The sequence below is a fragment of the Ictidomys tridecemlineatus genome, chromosome 13 (genome assembly GCF_052094955.1).
Source record: "Ictidomys tridecemlineatus isolate mIctTri1 chromosome 13, mIctTri1.hap1, whole genome shotgun sequence".
Classification (NCBI taxonomy): Eukaryota; Metazoa; Chordata; class Mammalia; order Rodentia; family Sciuridae; genus Ictidomys; species Ictidomys tridecemlineatus.
The window spans coordinates 92,187,746-92,200,312 of NC_135489.1; the positions used below are offsets into that span (position 1 = coordinate 92,187,746).

General features: G+C 35.8%; 1 protein-coding gene across 3 annotated transcripts in view; it reads left to right on the forward strand.

Annotated features, from left to right (window-relative positions):
- Ercc6l2 (ERCC excision repair 6 like 2) overlaps window positions 1-12,567 on the forward strand; it is a 110,053-nt gene that overhangs the window by 78,066 nt on the left and 19,420 nt on the right. For all 3 annotated transcript variants that reach the window (XM_078030545.1, XM_078030544.1, XM_078030543.1), the window contains exon 17: window positions 4,564-4,718. In XM_078030545.1, coding sequence (XP_077886671.1) covers window positions 4,564-4,718 — 155 coding nt within the window. The remainder of the gene's footprint in view (window positions 1-4,563; window positions 4,719-12,567) is intronic.

Here is a 12,567-nt window from a genome sequence, read left to right on the forward strand (position 1 = left end):
TTTACAAATTTAGTAATTTCTACAAATTATCTGTTGCAGAACCTGGGCCATCTGTCAAGTTTTCCTCCATCTTCATTTTGTTGAATGTACATTCTCAGTGCACTTGGGCTTGGTCCTCTGCAAATGAGCAGTTGGCTCTCAAGACTATGTCAAGCTGAGGTTCATTGCCTTCAGCAAGACAAGAGTTAAATGTTTGGCAGGAAGATAGGAGGCATAGAATGTTGCTTTTCTCTCTGTCTCTGTTATTAGCGACCTTTAATGCTTAATTTCTGTATCTGTTTATTTATTCAGCATAATAAAATGATATTTTCTGCTCTTCTAATTTCCATTTTTTTAGAATACTTTTATAAAGATATGCTGTCCCTTATCTACTAATGCTTACCTAATGGTAGAATTTGTATAGGAAAAATGCTTAATTCCTTTATTTGCCAATGTTCAATATAATAAATTGGTTCTATATCATTTAAGACAATCTATTTTTTTTTTTTTAACCAAGGATTGAACCCAGAGGCACTTAACCACTGAGCCACATCCCCAGCCTATTTTGTATTTTATTTTGAGACAGGGTCTTACTAAGTTGCTTAAGGCTTTGCTGAGTTGCTAAGATTGGCTTTAAACCTTCTGCCTAAGCCTCCCAAGCTGTTGGGATTATGGTGTGCCCCACTGCACCCAACCTTTTCTTTTCGTAACATCATTGTAAATTTTCAAGCACAGTTAATGGTCTCAATTTATTGCAATTAATATCATGGTTAAGGCTCTGCTATCCCTTCTTTGGCCAGAGCATATGACACGAGTATTTTAGTTACTGAGATCTCAGGCACTAGGATAATCATCTTTGAAAACTTCCTTGTTACCTATTATTACAAGGTGTTCCAAGATTATTTGTACATTTTCTGCCCCAAACCTAGAATCAGTTATTTCTCCAAAAACCTGAATTTCTTTTATAGAGAAAGTGTGTTTCAAGACCACAGTCAGATGCTAGGAATGATTGTTGCTACTACTAGCTTATTTATTATTTCTGGATCTTTTCAATGATCAGATTAGTTGTATGTATTGTGTTTACACACATACCTTAATATGTCTACATACACATATTTACTTATATCTTTATATGTGTGTATATATGCATATATTTTATGTGTGTATATACATACATACCCATGTTCAATAATGATAAAATACCTCATGAACTTTATATGATACTTCACTTGAGAGTATGGAGCTTCAGCTTATCCTCTTTATTTTATTTGAATACTGTTTCTTCCATATTGATAATTCTGGTTTGGAAGCATACAGGGAATAATTTAATTATAATGTCTCATAAATGCTCATTTGTTTTATCCCATACTACACATCAGTCAAAGAATAAAATTGCAGTACTTGTATGCTCTCCCATTTCTTCCTTGTTGATGTTGTTTTTTTCAAGATATAGGAATATTCTCCCTTTTTTCCCACATTTTTAGTGGTACATTATTTTAGTTGTATGTAGTGGTGTTATATATTTTATATATAATATATATTTTTATATATAACATATTTGTCCTAGCATTATATATATTATATATTTTTATATATTATGTACCACTTTCTTCCCATTTCAGAATACTGAGATTGCATTATATACTCTCCTTCTACTTCATGTCCTGGTTTATAATTAAAACTGTAAAGAAGACAGTTAAGATTTCCCCATCAGTCCTTATGTGAGTGTTTCTATACTTATTGAGTTATCTGAAGCTTGCTTTCTAATAACTGTTCATGATAATATTTTTGCCTGAGATTCTTGTGATTACAGTATGAGTCCTTATACCTAAGAGTCAGTTTTGCTGAATGTAAAAACACCCTGTTTTCTTGAGTGTTTTAAATACGTACTTCATCTTCTTGTGTAAAAAATTTGTATCTCTTGTATTTTTTCTTTCCTACCTCTTTTTCTGCTCCCTTGATGCCCGGAATTTGGGTGTATTTTGTTGGTTTGTTTGCCTGTTTGTTTTCTTTTCATGGTCCAATAATTTTACTAGATTGTGTCTTGGTGTTGGTTATTTGGGTCACTGTTCTCACATGCACAGTGTAGCTTCCACTCAATTTTTATGGAAAGCTTTCTAGTTCTAGTGTTACTTGTGCTTTGTCCTGTTTGTTTGCTTTGGCCTTCTTTAAGGCCTCCTGTTATTCACTTGTTCAATCTTTTTTTGCCTACCTTCAGAATTTGTTTCAGTCTCTTTTATCTTTTTTTGCTTTGTTTATTTCTGCTTTTTCCTTTAAAAAATTCTATTTATATAAAGACATTATCTATTGTGTTTATTTCCTCTTATATTCCTTCTAAGTTTATTCTTCATCTCTGAAATAATATTTAAAAATATTTAAGTCTTTCTTGAGTTCAATTATTTCTGAGTTATAATTCTGATTTGTGTTGTTGATAAATGTCACTTTCATGTTCTTAAAGTCTTTTACCTCATTTTGAAGCTGATTATGGTTTTAATCTGTGTAGCGAGATGTTTCTGAGATGTTTTCATAGTAGAAATATTATTGTCTATTCTCTTTCTCTTAATAATTTTTGAAACTTGACTCCGATGTTTTTCTCTTGCTCCTTTTTTATATGAAATTGTCTCTTCTGTTTAATGCCTGTCCTGCTCATCTCGAGTCCCTGCCTTCTGTTTCTCCTCTTCTGTTCTGGCCTGGGCAGGGCCATGGTGGGTCAGTACTACGGCTTCAGGAGGATAGTGCCTCCAGTCCCCTGGGGTCTTCTTACTGCAAGCCCCTGGAACCTGCTCAACTCTGGCCAGTGGAATACCTTCTCAGACTCAGCTGCTGACCTCACGTTGACTGGCTGTGCTTTCCAAGAAGTACCTGTTGGCAATCCTGGGTCACCTGTTCTTAGGTCTGCCAGATCCACCTGTTGCTTGCATCCTCCTTCAATCTTTGATGCTATGCAGAACTCATAGCTTTGGGTTGTTTCTACCTACTTGTATTTTAGGGCTTATAGGGATATCTTGTCATCTAATTTTGTTAGGATGTTGTTCAAGAACATGGCTTGGTTTTTCTTTTAGTGCTGTTTTCATGTGGGAAATCAGAGGTTGAAAAATTACATCCTTGCCACTAGCCTCTGCCCAAAATCTGTTTAGTGATTTTAAGAGTTAGCATCACTTTTACAAACATCTTACTTAATAAAAAAAACAAAAAAAGTAAAAGAAGCTGATTTAAAAGCAGGAATATTTTGCTGTAGAAACCTTGGTTTTTTGTTTTTGTTTTTTTAACCCATTAAACTTTCTTTTATGGTTAATGGTCTCATTGAAGGATCCTTATGATATATATTTTGTAACTAAGTACTGGATTATGCTTAGGTTTGTGTGTAACAGAAGCTTTTTTTTTAACAGTTGCTTTTTTTTTAACTGTGAAAGTTGTCAGTAGTGTGTAACAAATCTCGTTTTCATTAATGCATAAAGTTTGTGATCAAAATTAAGAAAAATCTGGAGCTGGAGTTGTGGCTCAGTGGTAGAGTGCTTACATAGCACATGTGAGGCATGGGGTTCAAGCCTCAGAACCAAATAAAGATAAATAAAATGAAGGTATTGTGTCCATCAAAACTAAAAAACAAAGGAGAAAAAAAAAAAAGAAAAATCAGTAAATTTTCTATCGGAAGAATAGTTTTGAAACTACCATACTTGCTACCTGGGGTATTTAAATTTAAGGGAAATGTTTTCCTAATACTCTTTCAATCATATTATATAACAGTGTCTTGTGTTGCATGATTGGCAGTTTCTGGTTAAGAGGGGTTCAGGGCTGAAACAGCACAAGTGTTGGAGGTCATAATTGAGGTTCATTGCCAGAGCTGTTTGAGGGAGCTTTTACAGGCCTCAGTTCTAGCCTTCTCTTTTATGACCACAATTTAAAAATAAATTATAGGTGCCTAGAAGCAAAGCAATAAAAAATGTAGCCATTTTTTAAACCTCTTTCAGATAAAAGCCATGAGTTAACTTTTTTCATTTCCTAAAAAGCTCCTATCTTGACATTCTCTGGGCATATGTACAAAAAAGACAAAATACAAACAATAAAACTGAGCAAAGCCAACCAAACGAAACTCCCTGGTCATAAACCCCATGCTCCCATTCCATCACTGTAATCAAGTACATGTTTAAAGGAACAGATAAGGCTAGCGCGACTCCTTCAATTACTAAACAACTTTTTGAAACTAACCAAGATGACAAATTCATAGCAAAAACCTTTGACTATGACTTTCTTGTGCCCAAAATCCCCTTTTCAGGTCTAAATTTTAAAATTCTTACCTGGTCTCAGCAGTTCTCATATTTATGGTAAGGAACTGGGGGTGGGGGTTATTTTCATGATAATCTAGACCAACGCGTTTGAACTCAATCTCTTCAGGGTTTTTTGTTTGTTTTGTTTTTTTAAGAATATTTCAGGGTTAACATAATTGCATGTTTTTTCTTCAGGAGTAAAAATTCAGCAAAGCATAACCTATTTTTGACATGATTCTGATAATTTTTAAGGTATGCATGGATCAATTTTCCTTTGTGATGATAAATCACCTAGTGAACATCAATTATCTCCTAGGTGCTGTTCAGGAAGTGGCTTATATTCACTCAAACCAGCATGTGATAGGATCCAGCAAAGCTGAGAATCATATGAGCCGGTGGGCAGCGCGTGATGTGTTTGAGTTGAAGCAGTTTTCCCAGCTTCCTGCTAACATAGCTATTTGCAGTTCTGAGGTAAGAAAAATATGGGGTATATCACTTACCTGTATTATAAATTAGTTTTTATCTCATTTTCATAGAAATTCTCAATAGGATCTTCTAGCACTTCCTCAAAAGTTCTGCTAAAACTCTAAGTTACATACAAGTAAGTATAAAAAACAAAATACCATTTGGGAAACTATAGTCACTGAAAATGTTTTGGATTAAATGATAAATCTTAACCTAAAAATGCCTAATAATATTGAGTTGCTTAATAGTTTTTCTCAAAATAAAAAAAGTTCCTATCTTCCAAAAATTCAAGAGTCTGAGGGGATCATGCAGTTAAATCAGAACCAACTGTCTGTGTTCATATGGAAAGAGTGTATGATAGGGGCTGGGGATGTAGCTCAGTGGGTAGAGTGCTTGCCTCATATGCACAAGGCCCAAGGTTCAATCCCCAGCACCACCACGAAAAAAAAAAAATGTATATGATTAGATTTCCTCAAAAACTTTTCATGTAAAATGAAGACACTCATAAAAAAGGTAACTTCATGTAGAATTTGTTTTTAGCAAAAGGATTTTTATAATGTTAAAAGTAATAAATACTTTCTACAGGCTCTTTCCACTTGGCATTGCCATTGTATGGAAATAAATAATTATGTAAATGTGGTATTTTTTGTTTATTCATAGTCACTTTTACCAAAGGTTTTTAAAATATTATGTTTCTTTGGTGTATTGTTCCTTATTAATTTCTGACAGTTAAGTGTCTAAGATGCAGTTTTACTATTACTTTATGAGTGAGAGTAAAGAGTACATACTATATATAACAGTGATATTTTAACTTAGTATTACTTTTTTGTTCTAATTAGTTATACATGACAGTAGAATGCATTTTGACACATTTTACATAAAAGTATAACTTCTCATTCTTCTGGTTGCACATGATATAGAATCATACCAGTCATGTTATCATATGTGTTCATAGGGTAATAATGTCTGACTCATTCTACTATCCTTCCTGCCCCCATTCCACCTCCCCTCCATTCACTCCCCTCTGCCTAATCCAAAGTATCTCCATTCTTCCCTAGCCACCCCCTTGTTGTGAATTAGTATCTTCATATCAGGGAAAACATTAGACCTTTGGTTTTTTGGGGATTGGCTTATTTCGCTTAACATCAGCTCCATCCATTTATCTGCAAATGCCATCGTTTCATTCTTCTTTCAAACTGAGTAATATTCCATTGTGTATATATACCACATTTTCTTTATCCATTCATCTGTTGAAGGACACGTAGGTTGGTTTCATAGCTCAGATATTGTGAGTTGAGCTGCTATAAACATTGATGTGACATCATTACTGTAGTATGCTGATTTTAAGTCCTTTGGATATAAACCAAGGAGTGGGATAACTGGGTCAAATATTGGTTCCATTTCAAGTTTTCTGAGAAATCGCCATATTGCTTTCCAGAATGGTTGCACGAATTTGCAATCCCACCAGCAACTTATGAGTATATATTTTTCCCCCACATCCTCACCAACATTATTGTTGCTTGTATTCTTGATAATTGCCATTCTGATTGGAGTGAGATGAAATCTTAGAGTAGTTTTGGTTTTTTTTAACTTTTTTTTTTATTATTAGTTGTTCAAAACATTACAAAGCTCTTGACATATCATATTTCATACATTTGATTCAAGCAGATTATGAACTCCCATTTTTTACCCCATATACATATTGCAGATTCACATCAGTTACACATCTACTTTTTTGATTTGCATTTCTCTAATTGCTAGAAATGTTGAACATTTTTCATATATTTGTTTATTGATTGTATTTCTTCTGTGATATGTCTGTTCAGTTCCTTAGTCCATTTATTGATTGGGTTATTTGGTTTTTTGGTGTTGCAGGAGAATATCCCTCTGAAACTTCAAGCTCTCTTCTTTTATTTGTACCACATCTGGTTCAACAAAGGATTTGAATTGTCTTAATAATAAAAGCAGAATATAAAGTGAAATTCAACACCAGAGAAAATATAAACTAAACTGAAAGTTCAAACCTTAGAATAAGTTGAGATACTGATATGACCAGAATATTCTACCCAGATATTTTATTAACATGACAAATTTAAGTTTTCTTATAGACAAAACAAAGGAAGCAAATTGGCTCTTTAGTGATTACTCAGTTGGAAATGTGTGTGGGCAGTTTGGGTGGTCATGGTGACTACATGCCCCACCTGGCAATCGTGTCAGCAGGCCAGAGATACTAATAGCTGTCCTGGGTAGGGTGGGCGGTGGGTGCAGAGCAATCCCATATGCAAAGAACTGTGCTGCCCCAAACACCATAACACCCTGCTGAGAAACACTGATCCTTGTCCTTTTTTTTTTTTTTTTTAAAGAGAGAGAGATAGAGAATTTTATTATTTATTTTGTAGTTTTCGGCGGACACAAGATCTTTGTTTGTATGTGGTGCTGAGGATCGAACCCCAGCTGCACGCATGCCAGGCGAGCACACTACCGATTGAGCCACATCCCCAGCCCCTGATCCTTGTCCTTAAGGGGGAAAAATATAACAAATTTTCTAGCAAGAGCAAAATTTTTCCTAGCATTTAATTTGAAGGGAGCTTGTCACCTGAGGTTTTAAATGGAAACCACTAAAGGATCTAGGGAAGAGTTGGTTATCTTACAATAGCCTTAGAATAAATGTAATAATGGAATTGGAAAGACTGTGTTTTTTAGCATATTTCAAAGTAATACAGAGACCCATTGCCAGAATATAGCTCATGAAAGCATTCATGACCTGAGTGGGCTGCTTGAGATTCTCATTTGATCTACAGACAACACTTACAGACAGCATTTCTACAATGTGACTACCTTGTAGGAAATGTTGAACACTTTTATATTTTATTTTATATTTTAATACAATAATTATTTTATATTTTAATACAAAAATGTATTAGGCTCTCCAGAAATTTGCTTTTTTAAGATGTAGAGTATATCAAAATCTTCAGAGTTTACTTTTGATTAGGGTATTTTTTTTTTCAAACATGCCCTTTTCCCAAACAAATTGTAATGTGAAAAGTCAGATAATTTGGCAATCCCTGTAGAGTAAATGTTAATGAAATAATTTTCTAGGCGTTGGTCATTAGCTTATCTAAATATTTCTCAGAGAAGAAATTTATAGGCATATAATTCTCCCTAAAATGCAGACCCTAGATCTAGAAACAATAAACAGTCCCTTTGGAACCTCCTTAAGGAAATTGTAAAAACAGAAATACACATTGCCTCTAACACTTTTCAATCTCAACATTTTTGAGGGGAACAGAAAATATCAGCAGAAATCTTGGCCCTTAAAAGTGATTTGCAGAGTGAGGAACATTTGTGACAAGCAAATTGAATATCTACCCATTGGGCTTTGTAGCCTCCCTTCCGAGTCCAGGTATCCCCTCATCACACATACCCCAACTTAGTAGATATTTTTCCGGGAATTTAAAGAAATGTGTTGTTTAACGTTGAAGTCATGGTGAATGTGAAACATTCAGTGAAGTTTTAAAGCCACTAAGTAGGAGGTTTAATCCATTGCTCGAAGGCCAAGAATAGTCCACATAAACACTCATTCGGTGGTTGACTTCTTTAAGTCAGCACTTGAAACAGTAAAATTCCATTCCAGCATTTCAGTCATCTCACAGAATTTCTGAGAAAAAAGGCGTTCCCAGTCACTGATTTCATCATATCCAGGCAATATTACTTCAACACTCATAGGGGAGGAATCACTGACACATCACTGACTTGGGTTGGAGATATTTATGTCACTCACTGAAGGACTTTGCAGATGGGTTGTAATAATTGAATCTAAAATTTTGAAAAATTTTAAAAATAGTTATGGGGAGGAAGATGCTATAAAGAAAGGAGAAAGGAAATGAACAAGAACAAAAGAGATCCAGTCATATATTAGCACACACCTACAAACCTTTGCTTCTCAAGTCTCAAAGGACTGTAGACCTTCCACCTACAGTGTAATATCTTTCATCTAGGGCTCAAATCCAGAATCTTTTTGATTACTGAGAATTCTTCTGAGTACTTCATGTCTGTCATCAAAGTTTTATTAAAGAACTTTACTTGTGTTTGAAAAGATGTGTGCTTGTAGGCATGTTCGGGTGCATGTTTGTGTCTATAGCCAGATTCAGAGGTGCTGCCTCACTTTCTGAGAAAACAAATCAAATCCTATATATTTAGATGAGGCCAACAGATGAACAACAGTGACCATCATATGCTGGTGTTGTGCTTTCTGAGCAATGCTGTAGTCAAGTCTGAGCCTTTCACTAAGTTGCAGAGGAATATGTATACTAGGTGGAAACCTGCCGAAAGAAAACTCTGCCACCACAGTGCTAGGTAAACCCTGTGGTCTTCCAGAGCTCTCACTCTTTTCCATGTAATTATTGATAATCAAAATGATAAAAACTATGAACCTACTTTTCAAATTCACCTACTTAGTTAGGAAAGGCTGGAGATACATTATCTTTTCCATGTTTTCTATAACTTATACTTTTATGAATTGATTTCAACTTGTAGAATATTTTATAGATGTCCTAAACTAAAACCTATTTCTCCTAAAATAAATTTCTAATCATACCTTTGTTATTTGATAGTGTGGACAATGCAAAATAACATGCAAAATAAAAATATATTTTGCCTTAAATCATACTTGGGTTTTTGAGAACTGCTCATTTTAAAAGATATGGTGACTGGAGGGAAACCCTGTGCTCTTAGCTTTAAGCTCAGACCAAAAAGAAATGTTTTAAGTATTTGAAGGAACTGCTAATACTTTGATTAGAGTTAATTTGTTCTTTTGACATACGGAAGTATGTCACAAAACTCAACTATACCTGTTTGTGATGTGGTGCCTCCTTTTTTCAATCAACTGCATGTTTTCAACTTAAGTTTACTTAAAGTTTTCTGAAAAGAAATGTACAAAGACAGCATTCAATTACGGATTAATTGCTATGGCAACTGAGATGTGGTGACTGAAGGGGGAGGATGTATTCTGCCCTCAGTTTCCTGCCAGCTGTCATAGTCAACCTCTGCTGCCTGAATCCAAGCCAAAATATAGACTGTGACCAACTCCAAGAAACTATATCTGTATTTTTATAAATTGGTACAAGTATCAGACTATAAAAGAAGACTTAATCCCCTGAATTGGATGACAGACACTTGGCACTCTTGCCTGTGTTTGACAGAGAAATAACGGGTGGCTTTGTAGTAAAACCTGGATTAATAGCAAACCCTTCTTTATGTTATTGCAGTGTGGTGTAAATGAGAGAATAAGCGAGCTGTCGGTCTGGGGTGGAGGCAGCGTGGGGGGAGTGCCTTTCTGTAATCGGTGCAGGTTTAAGCACTGTTCAGAATGCTGTAAATACAAAGTGTTGTGTTAGTAAGAAATTCTCTTTCTTGTATTTGTATTAGATTGGCATTTTGTAGATTACCTAACATGAGGATTTCTGTGAGCTATGGTGGATTTGGGTGCAGTATGTCTATACAGCTTTTGGAGTCAGCAAGAAGGGATGGGCTGTTTACAACTCACAGACTTTGGGGAGACAGAGCATTCCATTATCCTGGCTTTCAGTGTAATGAATGGCATGATGGTTTAAAGTAATTGTTCACAAGTGACTGGTTTATGAAGCAGTCCGGTAAGGAAGGTTTATGGCTCCAGCATGTGACAGAATGAATTCTTACTGGGTGGGATTTCTCACAGTCTCATTTTTTCTTTCTCTAGCTAGATATTAATTTTATGGTCTTTGTATCAGAAAGTTTTTCTTCTAATAATAATTTTAGTGGAGATTAAGTGTTTTAAGATTGTTGCATTATATGCAGGAAATGATGTGACTAGTATTGGCATGAAAAAGTCTTTTGTGTTGCTGACCTTAGAACAAGGATGGCTCAGAGATGGTGTTCTGTTTCAGAAGATGGCATATTAATTAAGTGAAGAATACCTGTTTACTGAGCCAGGGGAAGGAGAACCCCGTGTTGCCAGTGATTGTGTGTACCTGTGCCCCTCCTAGCTGGAGGCTGGGAGAAACCGTGCCTGCCTTCCCCCCAAGGTTCATGGATGCTGTCACTGTTGAGCTGCTGGGTGCAAAACACATTCAACTCCTTGTATTATTCATAATATAGTTCAGATTTCCATTATCTCAGTGATTGTTGCTTTTCAGCAAGGATGATGACATCCCTACTGTGACAGTCTGCGTACAATGACCTGTCAATGTTTTTGTTGCTGATAGTACCAGTAATAGACTGTTTTAAGATATCTTGAAAGATATCTAGTCCAGTTCTCTATAATTTTATACAAGAAGGACTTGCCTTGGACCATGGGTGGCTTCCTGTGAAGAATTCTGTGGAAAACTATGTATTTAAAGGAATTATAAACTAAGTTAAAAATGAACTAGATTGACGAAAATAATCTTTGCTTATTAGGAAGTTGTATGTTTCTAACTTCTAGCTGGTTTTTATGCTGATTATGTAGATGATAAATTGGCTTCTCAGAACAATTTCTCTGTTTAGAATAATGGGAAGATTCTAAATAGTTTAACAAAATGCTATTTCTTTGGGTAGATGAACAATATAAAATTTAGAGATATAAGGCCTCATTGAACTGTGATTAAGTCCACCTAGTGACTTAAAGAATGTTAAGCACTTAGCAACCTTTTCAAATTGTACTTTATCCCTCTATGAAAACCGTGGTATCCATTGGACATGGCCACTTAGGGGAACACCTACTGCCTTGCCATCTGAGAGCCCCGCCTCCACACACAGAAGTTCTGAATATTTATAAGATGAGTAAAGCAACGTTGTAAGGTTAGGGAAACACAGCATTTCAGAATCTGAAGGATTCCTGGAGACTATTTAACCCAAACATCTTATTTTATTTACGTTTAAAATCAAAGACTAGGGGCTGGGGCTGTATCTCAGTGATAGAGTGCCTGCCTCGAACATGTGAGGCACTGGATTTGATCCTCAGCACCACATAAAAATAAATAAATAAAGATATTTTAAAAAATAAAATTAAAGGCTAAATGGCTCCCTCAGGCCACAGGACTTGGCAATGGCAACCCTTGTCATCTTTTTAGTCTTCTGTCTTATCCTTTTATCTCAGTTCCCTGGATCTCTATTTGGAGACCTCAGATTTACTTTCCCAGTATGACATATCAAGCTTTTAAATTTCTAAGATAACTAGTCTGTGAAGAATTTTCTTTACTTTAGCAGTTAGATGGAAATAAAATAAAACCTAGTAGATTGAATGCATCTTTCCCTTTTGAAAAAGTTTAGCTATTTCTTAGTTAGTTAAACTCTGTCTTGTGGACTCAAGAAATACAGTGAAATTGTTGGTAATATCTACTTCACCAAAGGTACATTGCCAACGGCATGATTTTTCACCTTTTCCTTTTATTATGGTAGTTAATCTTGGTTGTCAACTTGCCTGAATTGAGAGACAAGAAAAATTGGTAAGGACACTTCTAGGTGTGTCTGTGAAGCTGTCTCCAGAGATGACTGGCATGTGAGTCAGCCCCCTGAGTGGGGAAGACCTGCCCTGAACACAGTGGTACCTCCCACCCACGGGGGCCCTGGGTGGAATGAAAAGGCAGAAGAAGTGGGGGGCTCTTGACCCTTCTTGAGTGGGTACATTTTTTGCTGCTGTTGTCACCTGTGGTCATCAGATTCCAAATTCTTGATCCTTTGAACACAGATTCACACCAGTAGCCCTCCAAGGGGCTTTCAGGCCTTCAGCTTTGAACTGGGGCTGCATCAGTGGTCCCTCTTATTAGGAAGTTTCCAGCTTTGGGACTGAGCAGCTACTGGATTGCCTGGCTCTCCAGCCCACAAAAGGCCACCGTAG